Source organism: Balaenoptera acutorostrata, chromosome 10 (genome assembly GCF_949987535.1).
Source record: "Balaenoptera acutorostrata chromosome 10, mBalAcu1.1, whole genome shotgun sequence".
In the NCBI taxonomy this organism is placed as follows: domain Eukaryota; kingdom Metazoa; phylum Chordata; class Mammalia; order Artiodactyla; family Balaenopteridae; genus Balaenoptera; species Balaenoptera acutorostrata.
Window position 1 is genome coordinate 106,665,399 of NC_080073.1, and position 20,465 is coordinate 106,685,863.

Sequence of the window (20,465 nt, forward strand, 5' to 3'; positions counted from 1 at the left end):
GGTCGAGCTGGCCGTCTTCCGAGATGCTGTCCGTTTTGCACGTGCTGCTGTTCAGCCCCGTTATCTTTCCCATCTTGTGCTTGTGCAACTATTCCCTGAAGTCTAAGTGTGGGATTGCTTTCTGCAGCCTGCTAAATTCCACTTGCTAGCTTTAGACTGTCGTTCTCACCTGCCGAGATGATTGTGGTTGTTGACTTTGTCATCTAACATTTACCCTCGCTCTCCTGGGTTATTTCATCTTCACATTTGATATCTCCGTCCATCTGTCCGTCCGTCTGTCCATCCATCCATCTACCCAGTGACTGTCTCCAGAGCTCCCCACGCTATGCAAGCTTTGTGCTAAGCTCTGGGGTGTGCACCGTGGTGAACGAAACAGAAAGGAATCTGTGTTCTCCTGGACTTTCATTCCAGTAGGGAGGACAGACAGTAAACAAAGATAAATAAGTTCCATGGATGGTATGCTGATGGCAGGTGCCCAGGAGGAAAAGAAAACAAGGACGAGAGATGGGCAGGGTGGCCAGAGGAGACCTCACACAAACGTGACATCTGAGCAGAGGTCTGAAGATGTTTGTATCCAGTTCATTGGCCAATATGGTGAAAAAGAATTCTTTGATCTGTCACTAGAGGCCTCCCTATAGGTGGACGTTAATCCCTGAACTGGCGCCTTTGGGGTGCAGCCGATGGACCCACTTACATGCCCTGTGATTAAGTATCCAGCCTGTGCTCCTCTACGTTGGCCTTAAAGATATTTGAGGCGTGTGAAAACCTGGGTTCTTAGCACCCATGGCTCTTCCCTAATCCCAGCTGGTCAAACTCTCACCTCAGGGAAGTGAGTTTAATGTGAAGGACAGTTTTCCCCCTGTCGCCTGACTGAGCGGCAGCAGCCCTTGTGGGCAGAGGGAGGGGAGGGGCGACTCTGGCCGTCCTCCATCCTCATGGGCCTTGCTTATAAACCACAGGTGGAAAGACCAAGTTTTCTTGGCAAAATCATGGGAAATTCAAGGTTTTTCCTCGGGAAACTTTGGCCCTGCCCCTGTGCTGTCAGGAGGCTCTGTGCAGGTGACCAGGTGTTATCTTCAAACTAACCTGCAGGCTGCAGTGTTGCCATGACTATCTCCTCACCCACACGCGGGGCTGGGCTCTCCAGGTGAACAGACAGGCGGGGGGAGGTTCTGGGCAGACACTGAAGTCACGTGGGAGACAGAGAGCACGTGAGGTCACGGTGCACCCTGAGCATCAAGGCAACGCAGGGCCTGCGTCAGGGCCCAGCTGTGGGTAAAGTCAGCTCTCCTCGGCTCCTCTGGCCTCGGTTTCTCCATCTGTAAAATCAGGGGACTAGACCAGATTATTTCTAAAGACACTTCTCTACCCCTGAAATTCAGATTCTGTGTATTCGTTTTATTAGAAGCAACCCGGGCAGCAACACTTTAGAACCTGATTTCACACATACTGATTCTGATGGAGGAAGACCCATGTGGCCGGGGGACAGCCTCGTGCAGGCCAGGAGGAGCCAGGACAGGCCAGGCCGGGACGCGGGAGGCTCGGAGGCCCAACGGGAGGTGTGACCCCAGTCGGTGAGCAAGGCCAAGGGGCTGGGACGGAGCGTCTTGACCTGGTGGGAGATTAAACAGCGGCGACAGCAGCAAGAAGCCATTGGCAGGACCAGAAGATGCCCAGGGAGTCCGCAGGCAGCAGACACTCTGACCCTCCTCCTCCCGAACCCTGGGGACCCCCTTCCGGGTAGAAGGTGACAGCACTGTCTCTTTTCCGGAGAGCGGATCCAAGCAGCGTCAGTGCCGCCCTGGTCAGAATGGCCCTTTGTTCTGCGTCTTCATGACTAATGACGGTGCTATGCAAAGGCTTATGCAACCTGGCAGAGCCGGGCCCTCGAGCCCGACCCGGGAGCCTGTGATCTGGGAGCCGGGCCTGCAGTTGCGCAATAAGCAATTAGGGGTCCAGCCGAGGCTTGCTGGCTCCCCATCAGGCCGGCTCCCAGCCCCGGCTCCTTGACAGGCTCGTTAATGTTGAACCCTCCGAGTGCAGGAGAGTATTTTGCCAGCTCCGGGCACGGCCGTGGAGTTCGGTGTGGGGCTGGGCTGTAGGAGATGGGCCCGTGGCTCTTCCTGCAGGGTTTGTCCTTCTGCAGGGTTGGCCCCGTGGCAGGGCTGACCTCTCCTCCTTTTCCATAAAAGTCATTTTTAAAGCCCTCTGAAAATCTCTCAATTTTTACAGAGTTCTTAAAAAATAATCCTCTACACCAACCCATTATCTTCTAAAATAGACCTCAAATATGATTTTAACTTTGAGAAATAAGTGAAAAAAATCAATCTAGCTTCCCGTCAGCTACCAGAATCTAAAAGGGGAAGAGACAAAGCTACTGTATTTGGTAAAACCTCAAGTGCACTAGCGGCAGAGGCCGTCACCGCCACCGGGAAGCCCTCCCCCTGCCTCCAGGACGGCCCAGGCCTGAGAAAGCAAGCCAGCCTCCTGACCTCGCCTGTCTCATCTCTGCAGAACCAGGAGAGCTCCCTGCGTTGTGCTCCATGACGCCGGTCGCTGGGCGGCCCAGAACATCAGGCAAAACACAAGTTTGTGTGTCACGGGAGGAGGGCGCGTCTGCCTTCCCGGTGTCGTAAGGACTTTATCCCAGCGTGGTTTGCAGGGACCAGGGAAAATGGGCAGACCCAGCAGCCTGGCACTTCCTTGTTTCATGTATAGAAGAAGTTAGAGGGTATCGTGCTTGTGAAGTTTGGTAAAATTGCTAAAGCTTCAGATGTGCTGGTGTCTGTCTGCATCCAAAGAGGCAAAGGGGTCATCTACTCCAAAGAATGAGAAAGTCTCTGCCCCAGCTTACCTGCCACCCTCCCTCTTCTTCCTTCCCCCTCTCCCCCTTGGTTTTCGTTCCCTTTTAGTGAAATAGGCTTCTTTAAATTGTAGAGCAATGAACAATAATGGTAAAAAATAGTTCTTCCAACCAGAATAAAAGCATCCAAGGTGAAAGAGAAGATACTTTCAGCACACCCCCGCCCCTGCAGCCCCATCAGCTACCCAGAGGTGACTGTACAATGTAAGTATTTGGTACAACCTTTCTGAACATTTCCTGGACCAGCACTTTTGTGGGTGGAGACACAAGCCGAGCTCTGTGTTGAGAATGGGGCCTCTGTCAGAATGCAAAACACACATCCTTCCATAACACTGACGTCCTAATTGCTGAGCCGTCCACTGTGAGGCTGTAACCCAGTTAATTGAAACTTGATCCATAAATGGTGTATAAAAGTTTTCCCCGGTTTTGGGGGTTGACAAACTGTGCTGCCCTACACACCCTTACACGTGCACTTGTGCACAGTCGAGAGTCTGCCCTTGTGATAAATTCCTAGCAGTGGAATTGCTGGGTCAAAGGTTATGTGCATTTCACATTTTAATAGGCGTTGCCCAATTGCCCTGCAAAAAGTGTGCGCCAATTTATAGCCCCGTTAACATTGTATGAACAGCCAATTTCTTCAGCACTTCACCAAATGCACATTCTATCAAACTTATAAGTCTTTGCCAATAGACAAAAAAGGGCAAGTCATTATTTTCTTAAATTTGCATTTGTATTATGAAGAGTGTTTATGGAGTATTTGCCTTTATTGGATGGAAACATGCTGGTCTTGACTACTGTTTATTTCCATTAAGTTTTTAGTAGTTTTAAAAATTGATCTATAAAAGCTTTTATTTATCATTACCCTTTATTTGTCAGCTAGGTCACAAATACATGCCCTGTTTGCCTATTATTTAAGCACATAGCAGTTTACCATATTTATGGAATACAATTTACCTGCTTTCCCTGGAGAGCATTTAGGGTTTCCACTAGGCTCACGTGAGCCCGGCCTATGTAGAGAAGACTTAACCTCTCCTTGCTTTCCTCTTGTACTGCCAAGGGTTTGCTTCCACACGTGCGTCTTTGCGACTTCAGATCTGCGTTCTGGTGCGTGGGGTGACATAGGGATTCAGCTGCAGGAGGTTCTGTTGTAGTCTTGGTCATCAGCCTGTTGGCTCTACTGACGCGCTGCCAGAGCAGGGCTTTCTGCTCCTTTGGAAATAAAAGGATTCAGACAGGCTTTTGGAGGATCCAGGCAGGAACTTGCCTCATTCCCTTCTTCTTGGATCAAAGATTCGGCCCTTTTCCCAGTTGGGGGGACCCTGGGCTGTATTTTGAAGGAGGCCTCAAGGAGTAAATGCAACAGGAAGATTGAGAGGAAAATGGAAAACAGGCTTCTGATGGGAAGAGCAAAACACCAATTTAAAATGACAAAATCACTTATGTGCATAAGCCACAGAGCTAAGAGGCCCCATTTCCACTTAAACAGCATGAACAACAAACACAATCCCTGGGCTGAGAGAACAGCTGAGCAGATGAATTCTGTTTACCTTTTGTTTGTTCAACTCTGCTCAAGAAAGAGAGAAGGAATATACAATTTATTTGTTACTCTCGTTTTAACGGTATCTCCGCAGTGAGTTTTCCTGGTTGAACAGATAACACTTCTTATGGAAAGTTCAAGAGGTCACATTGTGGCCCAGGTTTTCAGTATTCCTCCCATAGTTCATAAGCAGGTGGGATATTTTTCCTTTAAAGACCAGATAAGTTAACTGCACAATCAGTAGCATCAGCGATTTCTATTTCTTGGCGTGAGTGATGTGATAGGCCTGTTGGTGAAGACCTACAAACTCTGATTTGCAACATAAATCATATAACCCTGTAGGTCAAATTCCAGGTAATTTAGTTGAAAGGTACAGAAGAACTGTTCCCCCACTCCCCACAAGTGTCTACCTTGTGGTAAACTGTGTAACTTGTATAATAATTATAAGGTGATCGATGAGGATATGACGTCATCATTAAGGACTAAGGCGTGTCACTACTATTAGTACCGATCGCCACTCGTACTTCCGTGCTCCACGTGTAGATGCGAGTGTGTGCTGTGACTTCATCCCGCTGCCCCGTGAGCCCTACAGGACCTGTTTTGTGATGCCCGCTCTACGGACGCAGGTTCAGAGGCTCGGGTGACTGAGATCACACAGCCCCTGATGCAGAGCTGGGACCTGCAGGACCATGTGACCCCAAGCTCTGTGTTCTGCCCGTGACTTCTTACTGTCCCTTCCCTTGCAGACAGGGCCCCGGGAGAGGCAGGACCCTTCCCAGGGGTAGGTTAACTCCACATCACCTTAAGGATCAGGGTCAATCACACTCTCCCCCTCCATCCCTTCTGCCATTTACCGAGGAAGTCTTTCCTCAAAGGGCCCAAAGAGCACCCACCCCTGCCCCTGGCCAGCGTTCCACCTCTCCCAAGAGGGTCCACAGGGAGCCCTGGGGGCAGGCCTTGCGGCTGAGGAAGGGCTGGACCAGGACCCGGGACGGCCTCCGCCCGCTGGACCAGGACCCGCCACGATGGCCCATGTCCGGGCCTGGCGCCCCGTGGTGACGGCCCCCAGCGCCGCTCTGCAGTCATCAACCCCACCGTCCGTGACAGCCCTGCTGCCGTTGCTCCCGGGCCCCCTGCCCCCCGCAAATGTGGCTCTTCTAGTCTTCGTGATTCGCTCTCTCCCCCTCCCTCCTCTTCCGGCTCCTTCACGCGAGTCTCCCTGTATGTCTCGCATCCTGGCTCCCCACCCTTCCCTCTGCTCAGGCCACTCACCCCCGTTTTTGACACACCCTTAATTTGCTGTTTTTGTGTATTCCTGTCAACTGATTTCCACCGAAGCCCGTTACACACTGCCCTGGATGACGTCGTCATGTCCTCGGTGGTAGACACTCTCCACGCTTGGACGGAGCCCAATCACACCCCCTGCCCCTGTCCCTCCCGAACTTCAGACACTGGGATGCCCTACAGGGGACCCAACTCAGTCACCTGCAGGGTCTGCCCCGCGCACTCAGGGCCATACTCAGATGGTACCTTTGAGCACATTAGCAAAGAGTACTTTCCTCAAGACACTTTGGTGCCATTGGGCAAAAGTCGTTGTACTTGACCCATGGAATTATTGTGACTGTGACGTGAACGGCACCCCTTTATTTGTATTAAAGGGGGAACAACTACACACTCGCACCGGCCTCTTGTCCTGCCTTTCAGAGACTCCGTTGCTGTCGGGGTTCGGGGCTCGCCGTGGGCCGGCCTCCCGCCGCGGCCCTGGGGGTGAGGCTGCCTCACTGCCCGCCCACCCGCCCGCTGCCCAGGGAGTGTCCACCTCTCCAGGGAGGACCTGCAGGGTCTAAGTGAATTCCTCTCAGTGGAAGGAGTGACATGGGCTTGTTGTCATCCTTCTGGCGCAAGCAGAGAGGCGCTCCCGCCGAGCCCAGGTTGGATGCCGCCTGGGTCTCCGTCCAGGAGGACCACGTGAGCTTGGCTGGAGGAGTCCGCCAATTCGCCAGTGTGCCAGGGCCGCAGCAGCGGGCAGCATATGTGGGCGTGTGGGGAGGGGTCTCTCTGAACGGGTCTGTCCCCGGGTCTGGCGGGTGGCTGTGTGTGGGTACGTGACCCCGCGTGTGCATCCTTCAGGCAGCTTCTGCTTCAGGGCCAGGGCCTGCCTCTGCTACGGGCGTGCTCAGCGCCAGCAACACGGCTTCATTCTCCACAAGGAGGGGACGCGCAGGCAGGCGTCGGGGAGCCAGGGCCTGGGAGCAGCGTCCGGACCGAGAGCCAGGCTGGAGGGGCGGGCAGGGCTGTGGCCCCTTGCTGGCTCGCCGTCCTCATGCCCCTTTGTGCCCCGTCACTCCGTCTCCCCGGAGCCTGATGCTAAATGTGGGTTGTGGGCTTTGTTAAGTCCTGCATTTGCTTTCTAACTTGGATACTCAGTAGTCGAAGGAATTCAAAAGCAGATTTATTCCAGCGCACTTGAACAACGCACTTGAATGTATGACTCACATCCTTGGACAAAGGAAAAGGGACCCCCAGGAGGGAAAGCTGCTTGTGGCCTTCGGGCAGCAGAACGTCTTCACTGTATGGGCTGTACTCTCTGCCGGTCCCCTGGACTCTCTGCCGGTTCCCTGAACCCACTGCTGGTCACCAGAGGTGTTTCCTTCATACCTAACGTCTCCACTAGTGAAGTATGGCAGGCAGAAGCTTAAGATTGGCAGCAGGAATGTTTCTGAAGACTCTGCCATTGGTGTCGGTCTGTGGATGGGTGCGTTTGTATGTGGACGGTGAGTCCTCAGAGGCCAGCAAGTCTGTCCACGGGCCCTGCGGTTACAGCACGAGGACGGGAGTTGTGTTTGCGATGGAACATGATTGCCTTGGTCTCCCTGTGCCTGTTTTCTCTTTTCTCCTTTTGGAGAATTTATGCCCCGTGTTCACTATATACCTTGACAGAGTGACTCGAGACATTTGAGACAGCAGGGGGACGGGGTGGGCAGAGGGGAGTGGGGGACACGTCCCCAGCGGGGCCCTGCGGGTCCCTTTGCGAATCACTCTGCAAGCAGCCGCTGCTGGCCCAGATGTGGCCTGATGCTGTGGAAACTACTGTGACTGAAAACTGGGCTGGTTTTTATCTCCTGCGATTCGATAAGAAAGCCCCACTGGGCAAGCTCTTCCCAAGGCCCTCTGACGGCTGGAGGGCACGGCTTGAAGGGGTGCCTGGGGCCACCAGACATCTTTTTTCTGTCACAAGTCATTCTGGGGTTATGAACTGGACATTTGGGCTCAGATTTATCTTTACGGGATCCAAGTTGGCAGACGGTGCCTGCCGACGTTGTTGGAAGCAGAGGTGGAGGGCTGCACGAGGGGACAGGGGCCCAGATCTCACCTTTCCCGCATCCGGGCAGATGCAGTGCACGGCCCGAGGACTTGCTTCAGCCAGAGCCCAGAAAGCGCCTCATCACTCAGCACGACACAATGATACGGCCTTGTATTGCATTTGCAAATGTCCCCGGAGGCTATTAGTCAAAAGGGGTTCAGCTAATAAACACAGAACTAATAATTATCTCGGTTCAGAGCGCTGACTTGTGTAACTGCTGTCCGGGTCAAGAACGTCCTGTTTGCGCAACTTCCCAGAACCCCGACACTTGTGGGTACAGAACCAGGGTGCAGGCCGGGGTCAGGGATCAGGGAGCAGGGATCTCTTTGCCACGGGGTCTGAGCGTGGTGGAAAGGCTGGGGCTGTGTCACCTGGTCCTGGTGGCTCCACCTGGGGCCCCTCTCTTGGTGACCTTTCCTTGCAGGGGTGCTGGACCCTGATGCGGGCCCTAGACTGGCAGCAGCCCGCGGAGCTGCTCTGGGAACTAATCTGGGCGTCAGGGGGGATCACAGCAAGGCTGCTTCTCTCCCTCTTGGGCGCTCGGTCCCTTGGTCTGTTCTCGGCCAACTGGTCAGCCAGAGGGAACAGTGTTCCTGAATGTAGGAGGAGCACGTGGGTACATGCTGGAGGGGTCCGGTTTGCAGGGTGGCCTGGAGACACTTCCTGCGTGGAGTGCCATGGGTGCCCGGGCCGGGGGCTGCCGGGCTCAGAGTGAGGAGGGGGCAGCTGACCCCTGCGTATGATTTCAGAGGCATCGGGACGCTTATCTTTCCTTCGAAAATACTCCCCTGCCGGCCTCCAGTTATAGCCAGGCTTCCATAAGTAAAGCTTTATTTCCTTCAGCTTCAGCTGGGATTGGGAAACATCCTGGTTTGGGCAGTACAGTATGTCTTAGGGCTCATTCTCTGTAAGAGTGAGTGTTTGTCAGATGCGGGTGACTGAAGTTAATCTACAAACAGCAGCACGTGCATTTCGGTGCACAGTCCTGAGTTTGGGCCAACGTACACGGTCCTGAAACCACTCTCGCCATCAAGATGAAGACTGTTTCCATCACCCAAAAGTCCCCTTGTCCCCCTGAGACCCCCATCTCAGCCCCTGGCAAGGATCTCATTTCCGTCCCTTTCGCCTGTCTCAGTGCCACGCACGTGGCCTCACCTGGAGGGAAGCTTCTTCCTTTGTGCGAGGCCCCCTGTACTTGCTGTCATCCCCCGGGGGGCAGCGGACAGAGCCGCTGCCTGCACTGCCGGCCCGACCCCCGCTGCCCACAGCCCAGCTTCCTCGTCTCCACGTCCTCCCGTGGGCACTGTGGGTGTCCTCCGAGGGCCAGCAGGAGGAGGAAGGTCACACAGCAAAGGCCTGGCTGGCACTGCGCCTGGGCTGACCCCACAGGGTGGCGCTGAGGGCACTGGTGGCAGAAACGTGGACGAAAAAGTGTGAGTGAAGCAGGGCCCCTTGGGAGGATTTTCCCCAAAAGGAGAGGAGCCAGGGCTCCCACAGCTGAGCCTGATGGACCACTTCCCTGGGGTCCCAGGGACAAGTCAGCCCTGCTCCGTTTGGGCTTGAGTCCCGCTGCCCCAGGTCCAGAGCCCTGGGGAGAGAGGCCGCTGTCCGGCCCCAGGAGGGGACCCGCAGAGCAGCCCACCGTGTGAGCAGGGCCTGAGGGAGTCGGGGGGCAGAACAGATGTTTGCTCCCCATCAAAGAGGGTTGGTCTCTGCAGGCATTGTGTGGCCCTTGTCACGCCTCTTTCCTCGGGCCTGAGGATGTGTCTGCAGTTCACTTTATTAAATAATACCTGTTACTGTAGGAGTTGGTATTTCCAGGGCTTTTCTCTAGTTTCCAGGTTTGCCGTCCTTCTGACGGCCCACATTGACTTGATTTCAGTGTTTAGTATTAGTATCTCCGTGCTCCCTCTGTGCACACACAGACACACGTCTGTTTCCAGCCCCGAGTCCTGGGTGCTAGTGCGTGTTCAGGTTGTATCGACTCTGCTACCCAGAGAAGCGCCGTTGGCATATTTGGACTTTGTTCCTCAACAAACAAACGAAGGGCTGGTCTGATCCCCTCATCCCAGGGTCTGAGCACGGGCCTGGAGCTGTCGCTGGAGCGGGAACCAGCCCTGGGTGCCTTGCTTATCATGAAACCTCAGGAAAATAGCCCAGCCTCTCGAAGCCTTGGTTTCCTGTCTGTGAAATAAGCATGTTGGTGTTTTACACCTAATTCTGAAAGCTGGGATTCTGTGCAAAATTTAAGTTGTTGAGAACACACTGGGGGCAAATGTTATTGGAGCTACATATTATGATCCACTAGAATGACAAGCTATATATGTCTGCTGAGCCCTGGTGATCTCCAATATGTTTTGCTGTGTCTATGAGAACTTTAATTATGTTGAATAATGCTCTAAGGAAGCTTGTCCCTGAAATACACATTTGCTCCCAAGTTGATTGAGTTTAAGGGAAAGAAAAAGCATCTGTCAGCATGACATCTGTGACATCCCATGAGCTGAAAGAGGTGCTGGCTCAATCCTCTTGTCCTGCTGAGGCTGGCGGGTGGCCCCTCCCCTAAGATCGCCCAGCTTCGAGAGACTTGGCCAGAGTTCAGGCTTGTCTTCGAGTTCCCATTCTGAGCTCTCCCTTGACTGGACCACTTCTGTGGTTTTGAGTGTTACCAGACATCTAACTGCCGTGAGCCTAGCCAGCCCCAGGTTGCCAAACTTTTCTACCTTTTCCCTTAACAGTTAGAACTTGGTGATCAGAAACAACAAATCCATGTCAAGGCCGTTGAATACGTATGTTATTTTGGGCTCCAAACAGATGTGATAGAAAGGATCAGTTATGGCAAATCTTCTAAGGTAAACTTTTCCTGAAAGGAGTGGCAAAGAAGGTCCAAGAGTGGTAAGGGAAGTGTGGTATTATGTTAATATTTATGTTGGGCTGTAGTTCACCAAAAAGGAGGGTGTAAGTCCTGTGTGTAAGCTGGCGAATGACAGGAACAGCATTTGCTTCTAGTCACCCATCCGTCTGAACGCCGAGCAGAGAGGTCCACGCAACAGCACCGTGTGACGTTGGGGCCTCTGCGAATTTGAAAGAGGACCTGGAATCGGGGGCAGTTACAGTTTTATGTTTTTGATCACGAAATTAGAAGACGCTTATTAGGGCCATTTGTTGACAGCATTAAGAATTAACAAATTATGTTGTTAAAGCATGACAACGGTTTAATGGTTTCATTAGAGAACTATAAAGTCTGTTACTTAAGAGAGAACTATTGCGGTTTTAGAAAGCAGGAAATATTTACTGGACTCTCTGGGGTCTAATTTCTAGAACCCAGGCAAAGCTTAGCTATTATGATGTAAAGAATTAAAAAAACAGTGAAACAGAGGAGCAGTACCTTTGTACGTGTGATGTCAACAAAGTCCCTTACCACCTAAGAAAGTTGTCAGTCACGTGAGTCCACTGCATTGGCATTTTTTTTAGAAGGTAGAATTGCAAGGCAGGTTATTGTAAGAAGTTCCTTCTTTCCAGGGTGGGGAAGGGGCCGTTTTTGTTGTTTGGGGAAAGTAGGAAAGGCGTGTGGGGAGAGTGCCCACCGGCTTGTGGCACTAGAGACCAGGGCCCGTGGAGGGGGCCCTGAGACCCTCTCAGCGCAGAATCCTGGCTGCCCCCTCGCAGGGTGGGGCTGGCGCTCGGCAGAGTGACAGAAAGGGCGCCAGGAGCACCGCTTAACAGTGACGCTTGAGGGTCTGTGACCCCCGCGCCTGGCCTCCCAGGCAGAGGAGGGGACAGTTGTGTGAGGTGAGGGTACAGCTCTCAGTAACGAAAGAAACCATTTTCCAGTTTGGGAAGCTTGCCTACCATTTAATAAAGTGAACCGAGACGATTACCTGAGTAGTTCAGCTAAGTTCAGGCCACAATATGTTTTGGTCTGAATTATGCTGATAATTGCGTTATGGTGGAGAGAATTCTGAACTGGAGTTGGGTCTTGGTTTCCAGCTGGTTCTGTGAGGAAGGAGTGTTTAAGCTACTCGCTGGGCCCCGTTTCCTTGTCTGTAAGATTAGGCTCTATCCGAGAGAGTCAGTGAGTCATCTGTGTGCTTGTGCGTGAACACCATTCCCCGAGAAAGGAGAGTGTCACGTCTGTGACGCTGTGAGGCAGTGCAACAGGGTGGCCTGAGGACTCCCCTTAGGCTGCTGCCCCCCACCGGCCTGGGGAGCCCCCCCCCCAGCACCATGATCCCGTCCTCCCAGGCCAGGGGGAGACTCTCTCCGTTTCTCTTCTTTTCTGCAGAGTCCACGTGGGACGGAGAACCTGGAGGGAGCCCGCGTGAGGCTGTGAGCAGGAACCCAGGGCCTGGCGTGGCCGTCCCACTGCAGGGGTGGCAGGGCCAGGGCCGCCGCCAGGGCACAGTGCCCCGCTTCCCGTGTTTGGGACACTCCTCTTCTCTCTTAGGAAGCGGTTTGCTGCTCAGGTTTTCAGCCCCCAAAGGCCGCAGACCGGCTCCTGGTCGCTTGGGGCCTGGGGGGGGGGCACTGGGGCAGGTCTGGGCCCTGCAGGCCGAGGCTCCAGGAAGGGGCGTGGGCATGCGTTTCTCTCTCAGGCCACCTCGAGCGTCCTTCCGGGGGTCGGAGGTCAGGAAAGGGGACTGCAAAGCACCCGGGGGGGGGGGTTGCTGGGGGGCTCTTTGAAAACTGACCCAGGGCACCCTGGCCCACGGCCCAGACTCCCAGGTATCAAAGGGCGTTGCCCAAACCAAACAGACCCGCCCTCACCCCGCGGTCCCGAGCCCCCTCCTCGGCCTAGGGTCAGCTGCCCTCGCAGCCTGGTGTTTGCACAGGTGGGCCTTGGCCCCCGTGGCCTGGAGGCTGGGGAGAGGGGTGAGGCAGGTTAGGGGATGGGGTGGGCGGCGGGAAGGGGATGGGCTGGAGGAGAGGGGAGGGGGATGGGCTGGGGGCCGGAGGAGGATGGGCTGGGGCCGGGGGAGGGCTAGGGGAGGGTCATGGGCGGGGAAGGGGGAGGGGAATGGGCTGGGGGCCGGAGGAGGAGGATGGGCTGGGGCCGGGGGAGGGGCAGACCTTGCTCTTTGCCCACCAGAGCGCGGAGGAGGAACCGGATTTTCTGGGCGGATGCAGGAAGGGACGACCTCGGCAGGGTCTCGCAGGGAACCTGCCGCAAGGAGGCCGAAGCTCCCAGGGCTGGGGCTGTGGAGCAGCGGCGGGACCCCGACCCTCCATCGCCCCCCGCCCGGGCCCATCGGGAATGATGGCCACTCGGTCGTGGGAGCGGGAGCTCGGCAGCGGTCGTGGCGCCGGACCGGGGCACAAAGGTCCCGTGACCCTGGCCTTTCTCTAGAAAACCTGGTGGTCCCTGGTGACACGGCGAAGGGGACCCCTCACTCACCTGAAGTCCGGAGTGTTCATTAGGAAGGAAGGACCTTTGAGGGGAGGGGAGAAGAACTGTGACTGAGAAAACATCCTTTTTTACGTTGCTGTTTCTGTCCATTTGCAGAACTGTCCCGGTGTATCGATGTAGAAATGCAAACAGTGGCGTTACAAACCCGACGTGGAGGCAGGCGGCAGCCGGCCTCTGGAGCGGGCAGAGTCGGAGGGGAGGGGTCGGTCCGCCGGAGTCAGTGACGGGGGCGGGGGCTCCCCAGGCGCGGGGTGCGGCTTCAGGAGCGCAGAGACCTGAGCGGACGGATCCCCGCCATTCCAACCCGTTGAGCCTGGACCACCCCTCCGCTCCCCGCGCCCCCCGTTTCAGTTTTATTTTCTGTTCTGATTGTTGGTCGTGTGGGTGCAAATCTCTGCTTAAATGGGTGCTTTTTGTCATAATTCAACCCTGTTATTATCCCTCTTCATGACTACTAAGTAGATATAACCAGATCAGTCAAGACTTGTTTCTTGTTAACTAGACTTAGGGATGGGCTTTTTTTCCTCCCATTCCTGCCAAAACACAGCATCCTGAAATGAACTCCACTCTCTTTCCCCACTTCACCATACGTAGACCCCAAACCATCCTCTTGTCTTGGATAAGATGACATCTGCCCAGCGGCAGGAACAACAATGGGGCCGGCACTTACAGCCTCTGAATTTTTCCGTCTTTGTATTCCTTTTCGAAGACTGCAATCCATGAATTGGTAGTGCTCTACTGCCTTTGAATTTATCGAGAAACTGATGTGCACACTGCTTTCTGGTCCTTCTGCTGATGGAAACCTTCCGGTTTTAATATGGGTAATCATCTCTGCCCCATCGGAGGTGGCCTCTCTCCTCAGATCACAACTGAAATAGGCCTGGCAGCCCCACCTCTACAAACCTTACCCTCCTACAAAAGGAGAGAGTGACAAATTACTACTGATGGGTTCACACCCAGGTGCACTGGGCATTCCTAAAAAGGTGGAGGGTTTTGTTTTGACAAAAAAAAACTGACTTTCCAATTGCTCTTAACACTGCCCTGAAGAAATCGTCAGTGTGTTAAGAAAGCCCCTTGCCAAAATGGTTTCCAGCTTTTTGAGCATGATCAGAACCACCTTACCTGGCAATGTCTGCTCGACGCCAAGATTGTTAATAGCTGAACTTGTCCACTAAAGGATTCTTGGGGAAGAGGGGCCCACACCTTATCTTGCTCTGGTAACTACTAAGTGAATTCTTGGAGAGGTCACTTGCTGCAGACCGGCTGCAGAAAGCCCTCCATGAATCCATTGTATCGGATTTAGCCATTGTAGTTGATCTAATAATCCTTGAATCAAATTCTGGGGTCCATCTTCGTCCAGTCACTGGTTTGATGTTTAAGAAATCCCACTGAGGGACGTTCCACCCCGGAGACTTGCACAGCAATTTGTCAGGTAAGGAAACCTGCAGCCTCTACCTTTACTGAATTATTCAGGAAAATATTTGGAACTCCACAGAGAGTTTCTTAAGAGTCGAACCTGAACCCATTTGGCGGTGGGGGGCAGGGGGGTGTAAAAAGCTCTCCATCTCCAACCCATCACCACAAAGTGCTGAAGTCGATTGTGAGTTTTATTAAAAAATAAGCACTATGCCTGGGTTTCATAACATTCATACATGAACATGTACACAGACACAAATAAAATAATATTAAAAATAAAAATCACACTTGCTTTCACGTGGCAGTGGTCCTGGCACCCCACATGCATAATGTTAACTTGTCCTTGGAAGAAACCGTTTGGCCCAAGGAGACCACAGTTATGAGAGAACCCAACCGCGAATAAAGCCGTAACCGTTGCCTGCAACATTTTCAATTTGGGTTTCAAAAATATATAAATAATTTAACTACAAACCCCAACAATATATATATTTTTCATTTTTGGCACAGTGAAACGTGGGTCAAGAGCAGAGGGATGTCTGGAACTCCTCCGGCCCCTCCCGCCCTCAGCCACACCTGTAGATGCCACACGCGTGCAAGGAGCGGGGCCGGTACCCCCGCAGTAGTCGTATCATGGATCCCATGGAATGGTTCCCTGACGTGCTTTTTTGTTTTTGTTTTGCTTTTTAAGGGACAAATCACTGGACGGTGCAACGAAAACAGGAGGAACAAGGCGGAGCCTGGACACTAGGAAGGGAGAAGTCTCCGTGGAGGGGGCAGGGACAGGCTCGGTCAAGAAACGAGACCGTTGTGAAGCGCTGCTTTGCTCCGCTGTGACGTTAGTTATAAAGGACGAAGGGAAATGTCCAGGACCGAGTTGAGACACTGGCGTCAGAAGGCGTTAGCTCTAAGGCACGTTTGGTGGAGATGTTTTCTTTGACGGTCTCCGTCCTCTGGGTGGAAAGCTCACCCCCCACCCCCTCCCGGAGCCCGCGTTCCCAGCCGGCTCCTTCGCGTTCAAGCCAGGAGCGTCTCCGGCGGGCCGGACAGGTGCGGGGCCGGCGCGCGGGCCGAGACCGCGTGCAGGGCGTCGGGCAGCCGCACGGGGCAGTACAGGTGCGCGCAGGCGGCCGGGCCCCGGAGCGGCTTGGCGGGGGCCGGGGCCGGGGCGGCCAGGGGCGCGAGCAGGAGGGGCGGCGCCTCGGCCCCGCGCGCGCCCAGCCCCGGCGGCTCGGCCGCGCCGAACGCGCCGAGCGGCAGCAGGGCCCCGGCGGGCGCGCCCGGAAGCAGCGCGGGATAGGCGGGCGGCAGCGGGCAGGGCGCCGCGCCCCACGGCGGGCGCGTGCCGGGGCCCGCGTCCCCGGAGCGGCGGCTGCGGAAGGGCTTGCTGAGGATGCTGTCGATGGCGAAGGGGCCGGAGAACCTGCCCGCCGGACTGGCGCGCCCCTCGGGCCGAGCGGGCGAGCGCGCGCGGGGCGTGGCCGGCGCCGGGGCGGCGGGCGCGGGCGGCGGAGGCGCGGCGTCCGGGGTCCGCGGCCCGGGGCCCGGGGCCGTCGCCCGGTGGCTGAGGCGCTTGCGGCGGCGGCGGAAGACCCCGTCGGCGAAGGTGTACTCGCTGCTGGGGTTAAGCATCCAGTAGTTGTCCTTGCCCCAGGGCCGCGAAGGGTCGCGCAGCACCTTGACGAAGCAGTCGTTGAGCGAGAGGTTGTGACGCACGGAGTTGCGCCAGCCAGTGTAGCTGCCGCGGAAGAACGGGAACTTGCCCATGAGGTACTCGTTGATCTCGGCCAGCGTCAGGCGCCCGCCCGCCGAGTCGCGAATGGCCATGGCGATGAGCGCGATGTACGAGTACGGGGGCTTGGGCCGCCGCGTGTACGGCTTGCCGCGCGCGCCCGCACCGCCGCCCGCGCCCCCCGCCGCCGCCGCCGCCGCCGCTGCGCCCGCCTCCTCCGCGCCCGGCCCTCCGCCCGCGCTCCGCTCGCCGCCGCCCGCCAGCGCCACGGCGCCGCCGCCCGCCGCCGGGCTGTTGGCCGCGCAGTCCCCGTCCGAACCCAGGGAGTCTTCGCCCGCGGCCGACAGCGGAGACGGCGCGTCGCGGCCGCCCGCCCCCTCCAGGTCACTCCCCGGCTTGTCCCCGAGGCCCTCGCGGGGCCCGAACACCTCCAGCTTCATGCCCGCGCCCGTCCCCGCCTGGCGCGTACCCTTTTTCTCCGCGCGGTCCTGGGCAGCGGGCGCCGGGGGCGGGGTGGCGATGCGGGGCCGGGGTCCTGGCCTCTCTCTCCCAGAGCTCGCCTTCCTCTTGGAGAGACAGTCGCTTTCCTGACAGGAGTCCCCTTCCGCTGGAATTCTTCTTTGGAGGGGTTGTGCTTATTGGGTGAACCGAGAGGGGCGGAGAGGGAGCAGTTGGGGGGGGGGCGTGTTGCCTTCAGGTCGAGGAGTGGAGACTTCGGGGGAGGCGTGCAGGGCCGCGGTTCCAGCCTCGGGTGCCCGAGCGCGCGGGGCTTGGAGTTCCTGCTGGAGGAGGAAGCGTGCACATCTGCTTTCCGTTCCCGAGATGGGGGTTTCTTCTCTGCAAGTCCCCGGCCCCGGGCAGGCGTCCTCGCGGGCCGAGACGGTGGCGGCTGCTGTGCGTGCCACCTACGCCGGGGGGGAGGGTCCGGCCTTCAGGCTCTATCGCCCACGGAGCAGAGTCCTCGAGGCCGTGGCGCCCGCAGCCGCCTTCCCGCCCCCGGTCTCCGGAGCAGCATCTCCACGCCGGCCAGCCGCGGCTCCGTCTCGCCTCCACCTTCGGCCCGGCCCAATATAACCCCGCGGCGCCCCGCGGGGGCGGGGCCTGGGCGCAAACCGAGCGGGGTGGGGAGCGAGGTGGCCCAGGTGGCCGCAGCTCCGGAGCGGGCGCGCACCAGGCGGGGGCCACGCGGCGGCGCGGCAGCAGGTTGTTTGTTTTGGGTCCGCCCGGCCCCGCCCACCGCCTCCCGCCAATGGGAAGCGTGCGCGCGGCAGCGGTGCGCGCGTGTGCGCGCGAGTGTGCATGTCCGCGAGTCCGACCGCCCGGGAGGGGCCCCTGCGCCCTGGAGCTCACGGAAGCGAATTGGGCAAGTGGGCACGGCCGGGGGGCACCTGTAGGGACACCTGGCGGGGTTGGGGCCCGCGGCCTCCTTCAGCTACACGCGGTGTGTTGGCTTCTCTGGGGGTTAAAACGATGCTGCTTCCCAATGCCAACCCCTCTCGTCGCGGCCGGCGCGGTGGGCGAACAGCGGAGAACGCTCAGGACACACTCTGCAGTGACCGCCCGCCGGAGCCGCATGGTGTGTCCTTCTTGGGACTTCATTTTGAGGACCGTCTGTGTCTTGTTTCCTTCTTTAATGAATAAACTAGTGGACTTGAAATTGGTTACGCTTTCTGAGATGACCTTGACTTGCTCCCATGTTGGCCTCAGATTTTCTTTTGTCTTCCTTTGCCTCTTCCTTTACGTGGCTGGTGGCCCCTGCGAGGAGCGGCGGGTCCCCTGCGCCCGCGCCGTGCGGTTCTGCCTGCGCGGCTCCCACCCCCGGGAGGGCGGTTCCGGAGGGCGAGGGCGGGCGCAGTCCTCCTCCGGGACGTTCGCTGCGGTTTCTGTGGCAGCGGCGACTGACGGTGGGGAGACAGGGCCATCTCTCCGCGGCGGGACGTCGGGGCCTGACGCCCAGGTGGCGTGGATGCTCCCGGGAGGGGCGCCCGCCCCCCGAGGGCGCATTTCTAACCCGCTGCCCTTCCACGCCGAGGTTTCGTCCTTTTCCGGCCTTTGTTGCAAATAGCGACGGAGCTGCGAGTAGGCGGGACCCCCGCCCCCGATGTTTATTTTATTACTTTCCACCATTTGTGCAGAAAACGTACACAACCCTGTCTTATCTTCATTCAGGCAGTTTTAAAGGCATTCAGCATGGGGCCCGAAAAATGACGGGCCCATCGAGGGCTCTGTTGTTTTTGGTGTTGGAGGAAAAGCGCTCGTTTGCAGAGTTGAGACTGACTTTCTTGCGTGCCTGCGCGAGTGGGGAGCGGGCGGGGAATGGCTTTCTTCCGGGCCGGGGAGTTCGTGGTCCCCAGGACCTGGGGCGGGCAGTGGGCCGGGACAAGAAAGCCGCCAGGTAAAGAGCCGGGGTAAAAGCCATTCGGAGTGAGTGCTGTCCTGGTCTGACCTCTGGGGGCGGGCGGACGAAGGCCTGTTTTATGCGGGAGATAGGCCGGCAGGTTGAGGTGTGGGCCAGGTTGGCCGCTGAGACACTCCAGGGCCTGGGTGGCACGGGGACAGTTCCATCTTAGAGACGCCTACGTGAGCAGCCCTACAGGCCCGGCCACCCGGCCGCCACACCGCTGCCCCCAAGCAACCGAGCGCCTCTGCTTTGCACCGGCACTCACCTGGCGGGCAGCTCCCCTCGCCGCCTCCTTCCCCATCCGCAGCCCCGCCTCTCTCGGGGTCGCCCTCCAGGCCCCGCAGCCGTGCTCAGGGCCCTCGGGTTAGTCTGGGAAGTGCCAGTGAGCTGGGCGTGTTGACGGGGATTTTGTTCAGAGAAGAGAGGAGAGGATCGCGCTCCCCGGGCCCCGTTGCCACTCACAGGTGACTGTGTGACCCTGGGGCTGCATTCCTCCCTCCTCCGCCTGTAAAATGACGCCCACGAGGAGGGACTCCTGCGCCAGATAGGTTTTTGGCACCGCTCCTTTCTCGGGGTGAATTACAGCAGCTGCATTTCCGCCGCTGGGGACTTGGAGGGGTCTTTGGGTGAATTTTCAGCGCCCCGAGAGAGTCCTGCCCCTCCCCTTGGCTCTGCTCCAGGCTGCTTGAGGCTGGCCTGGTGGGAGGGGTGCACTGATTTGCGGTTGCTCTCCCCGCCTCTCCCCTCCTGCGGAGTCCCCGCCAGGGAAGTAGACCCCCTCTGCCCGCAGCAGCAAGCTCTCCTTCCCCCATCCCAGCATCCTGGTGGGGAAAGGACCAGCCAGTCACTCCTGGGGGGCGGGCCTTCCCTTGCCTGGGGCTGGGCCACTGGTGGGCCGCCGGCTGCAGGTTTCGGGGGAAGGGGGTGGCGTGGAGGTGGGAAAATTCTCGCCAAGAAAACCTTTTCTATTTCAGAGTGACTTAGAACTTTGGGAGGTGGGGAGTGGGCTTTGGAAAGGAAGACCCCACTGAGAATGGGGGGCAGGGGGCCACCTGGAAGGTTAAAAAGACCCCCAGGCGCTAAAATGCAGGCCGCCAGTAGGCCAGGAGTTCTGTCTCTTTTCGTCACTGCTGTGTCCCCAATCCTTGCCTTGAGAAGGACACGTCATGAACGCTGTGTCATTCGCTGAGGAAATGCATTTGTGTTCAGTTTCCCTTGTGATTGACTTTGCTCCGTTACCTTTAACTGTTCTTTGACACCCAGGAAGTCCTTCCCCTGCTGCAGATATAAGAAAACAGAAATGGACGGAGAAGGGCATCCCTCCTCCGCATCTGTGTCCACGATGCCCTCAACGCCAGTGCAGGTTACGAGCTCAGACACTGCAGACGTTTCACGTGTGGTATTTTGTTAGTCCACAGATTCCCTAGAAACGCTTGGAGATTTCTGCTCCCTAATTCTCTGTCCTTCGGGGATCTGCCATTGATGGGTTAATGATAAATGCCTGTAGGTGGAGCCTGACCAAACACCTGCAGGGATGGAAGACTCTTTCCTTCATTTATTCCCTTGCCTTTTAATTTCTGTGGCGATGAGGGAATAAACTGTGGCACAGGATGAGTTCACGTTTCAGTGATTTGCTGGGCTCCCTGAAGTGGTTTTAGGCAAAGGAAGATAATGCATCCATCTCCAGACACCAAGAACTAACTTAATTGGAAACTCTCTGCAGATTTAGAACTTGCTGTAATTGGATGGTG

The 20,465-nt window shown here is 56.8% G+C and overlaps 1 protein-coding gene across 1 annotated transcript; it reads right to left on the reverse strand.

The window, feature by feature from the left end:
* Positions 1-14,803: 14,803 nt before the first annotated feature.
* FOXQ1 (forkhead box Q1) lies at positions 14,804-17,454 on the reverse strand. The gene has a single exon (XM_057555204.1). The coding sequence runs from the start codon at positions 16,751-16,753 to the stop codon at positions 15,599-15,601; it is 1,155 nt and encodes a 384-aa protein (XP_057411187.1). The 5' UTR covers positions 16,754-17,454; the 3' UTR covers positions 14,804-15,598.
* Between the last annotated feature and the right edge of the window lie 3,011 nt (positions 17,455-20,465).

Coding starts and splice junctions, on each gene's coding strand:
- FOXQ1 (XM_057555204.1), bottom strand. CDS start 16,753: ATGAAGCTGGAGGTGTTCGGGCCCCGCGAGGGCCTCGGGGACAAGCCG.